Genomic DNA, 2,546 nt, shown 5'->3' on the forward strand with positions numbered 1-2,546 from the left:
CTATTTTATAACAATACATGAAAATCTATTTGTTTTATAAGTTAAATTTGTGTTAAATTACTATAAACCTTATATAATTTGTAAAACACTTGAACTATAATTAAATAACAATACATCGCAATTCAGACATCTTATTTTCTAAGTCTTTTTTTTTTATCTTTTTGCTTTATTTTAGTATTCACTAAATTAATATGAAAATGATAAATTTGATGGAAAATAATTAATGAAAAATTTTCACAACTTTTTTCTTATCTATAAACAAAAAGAGTTTCGTGTTCAATCGAAAAAGCATAACTTTAATGAACACTAAATATGGAAGAGTGGAAAAACTTTTCTTTCATGTTTCTGTTTTGTTTCATATTTTTATTTTCAAAATTTCAAGCTCTCATTTTAATTATAGATTTGATGATTTTATTTGATGGTAGAAGCATTTTTACGCTTTTGTTCATTTATTTGAACATGTAATATATTTTTAATAAATGACTGTGTTGACAATATGACTCTAAAATTCATTTTATATGATCTCAATAAATAATTATGTTTTTTGGTATAAAACCGAATAAACCGAAAACCGACGGTATATAAACCGAACCGAACCGAAGTAAATATGGATTTAGAATGGTAGTTATATTTTACTAACCGAAATACCGAAAACCGAAAAAAACCGAACCGAAACCGAACCGATATCCGGATTGAACACCCCTACTTGTAACGTATGAACATGGACATTTATTTAACATATCGTTTGCGGACAAAAAAGGAAATTTAGCATTTTATAAATGCATGAAAAAGGACAAATGCAACGATAAAAGCATGAAGTAGCCATTGTGCTGGGTATAAGAAGAAGCTTAATTCATCGTTCCTTCTTCGAAAACCTCACAGAATCGCAAAAAGAAAAAGAAAAAACGATAATGTCGAGTTTCAGATATCTTTCTAGTAAAGACGCTTCAGCTGTGGAGGATCTTCTTTCACAGGCCAAGGATCTCTACGACCTTGAGCAAGTCGCCGCCATCAACCTTGCTGGCTTCACCGATTCTGCTCTTCCCACTGATCTTGAAACCCGTTTCCGCCGTCTCAAATCTCTCCCGGTTTCTCGACAACCCGACCCGGTTTCTCGACAACCCAACCCGGTTTCATCGTCCAAGAAGCTTCTCTTCCACTCCAAGAGCATGGCCGAGAAGAATCACGTAAACGCGTTTTCTGCTTCTGCTTTTTCCGTTGATGAGAAAAGGAACTTCTCCGGAAGAATCAAACATGTGCATTCTCGTCCGTTGGTTTCATCTGTTGACGGAACTCGGGTTTTCTCGGGAAGTATCAAACGCGACCAGAGTGTAAAATCTCGAGATGGTAAGGTTTTGTCGCCGCCAACAACAACAGCACAAGCAGTGAAGCTACTTTCTAAAGAGAAATCAAGAACTAGCTCAGCGTCGTCTGCCTCTATTGATTTAATGTCGCCATCATCGTCCGAACCAGACCAAGAAAAACGGTCAAACAGGAAACCAAAGTCCAAGTTGTTAGTTTCGTGGTTTGACAAGTTAGCACCATCAAGAGCCATGGGTTGCTTATTTTCTCCAAGCATAGCGTCATCATCAAACAACAAAAAACACAAGAACAGCAGCAAACCGTATGATCCCTGAGTAGAATTGACTGCTGATAAATCATACTTGTTAAATAGTCGGAGCTCTATGGGCTTTTTTATATATTAGTTTTGGTTTGTTGATTTTGAAATAAACAAAAGATTATGTTCGGATTTGAAATATTTGTGAATACTCAATAAATAGCATGATATGTATTAACAAAATGACATGTTCGCAGTCTGGAATAAACAAAAGATCATGGGTTGCTTATTTTCACTAGTTGTAGTTTTCTTACGAGTTCTATTTATAAGGACTAGATCCGGTGTCCGCGCTACGCGCGGATAACATGTTCAAATTAAGTAAATTTATACTTTTGATTGGTAGTTTTTTTAGTTTAAGAAGTTGTTTGTTAATTTTGTGTGTTGTAGATTTAACCATAGAATTTTGGTTTGAATGTGATGCGGTGATTTCTCTTTTTTAAATAACAGTAAGTTTGAATAATATATTGTGTTGAGCAATCAATTTTCGTAAGAGAAAATAGTAATTTTGAGTATTTAATGGTATCGTTAGTTATCAGGCTTAAGATAACAGTTTATTCCTCTTTTGGAAGCGTTGTATGATATCAATGTCGGTGTCGAAGTAAAAGCCCGATCCAGGTGTGGTTGTAAGTGATAATTTCCCTGAAAAAGTAAATTATTTGTAAGCATTTATTTTGACATAAACTTTATGTTTAGTTTATTACCTTCATGTAACCGTGGAATGATACTTGTGATGATTACAATTTAGTTTTTTCTGGTAGATATGCGATTTAGCTCCCTGAAATTTTCTGCCTTGTTGTTCCAGATAGTTAGACGTACCATTTTGGATTTACAAATAATGATTGTATTATATATTTATTGCTTAAAATAAATATTATTTAATAAAGTGTTAGTACCTATGTAAACATAATGCAATGGTTTTTTTTACCTG

General features: G+C 33.4%; 1 protein-coding gene across 1 annotated transcript; it reads left to right on the forward strand.

Annotated features, from left to right (window-relative positions):
• Positions 1-544: 544 nt before the first annotated feature.
• Positions 545-1,732, forward strand: LOC103840783. Its single transcript, XM_009117298.3, has one exon. The coding sequence runs from the start codon at positions 912-914 to the stop codon at positions 1,635-1,637; it is 726 nt and encodes a 241-aa protein (XP_009115546.1). The 5' UTR covers positions 545-911; the 3' UTR covers positions 1,638-1,732.
• Positions 1,733-2,546: the final 814 nt, after the last annotated feature.

The sequence above is a fragment of the Brassica rapa genome, chromosome A09 (assembly GCF_000309985.2).
Source record: "Brassica rapa cultivar Chiifu-401-42 chromosome A09, CAAS_Brap_v3.01, whole genome shotgun sequence".
Lineage (NCBI taxonomy): Eukaryota > Viridiplantae > Streptophyta > Magnoliopsida > Brassicales > Brassicaceae > Brassica > Brassica rapa.

Coding starts and splice junctions, on each gene's coding strand:
- LOC103840783 (XM_009117298.3), top strand. CDS start 912: ATGTCGAGTTTCAGATATCTTTCTAGTAAAGACGCTTCAGCTGTGGAG.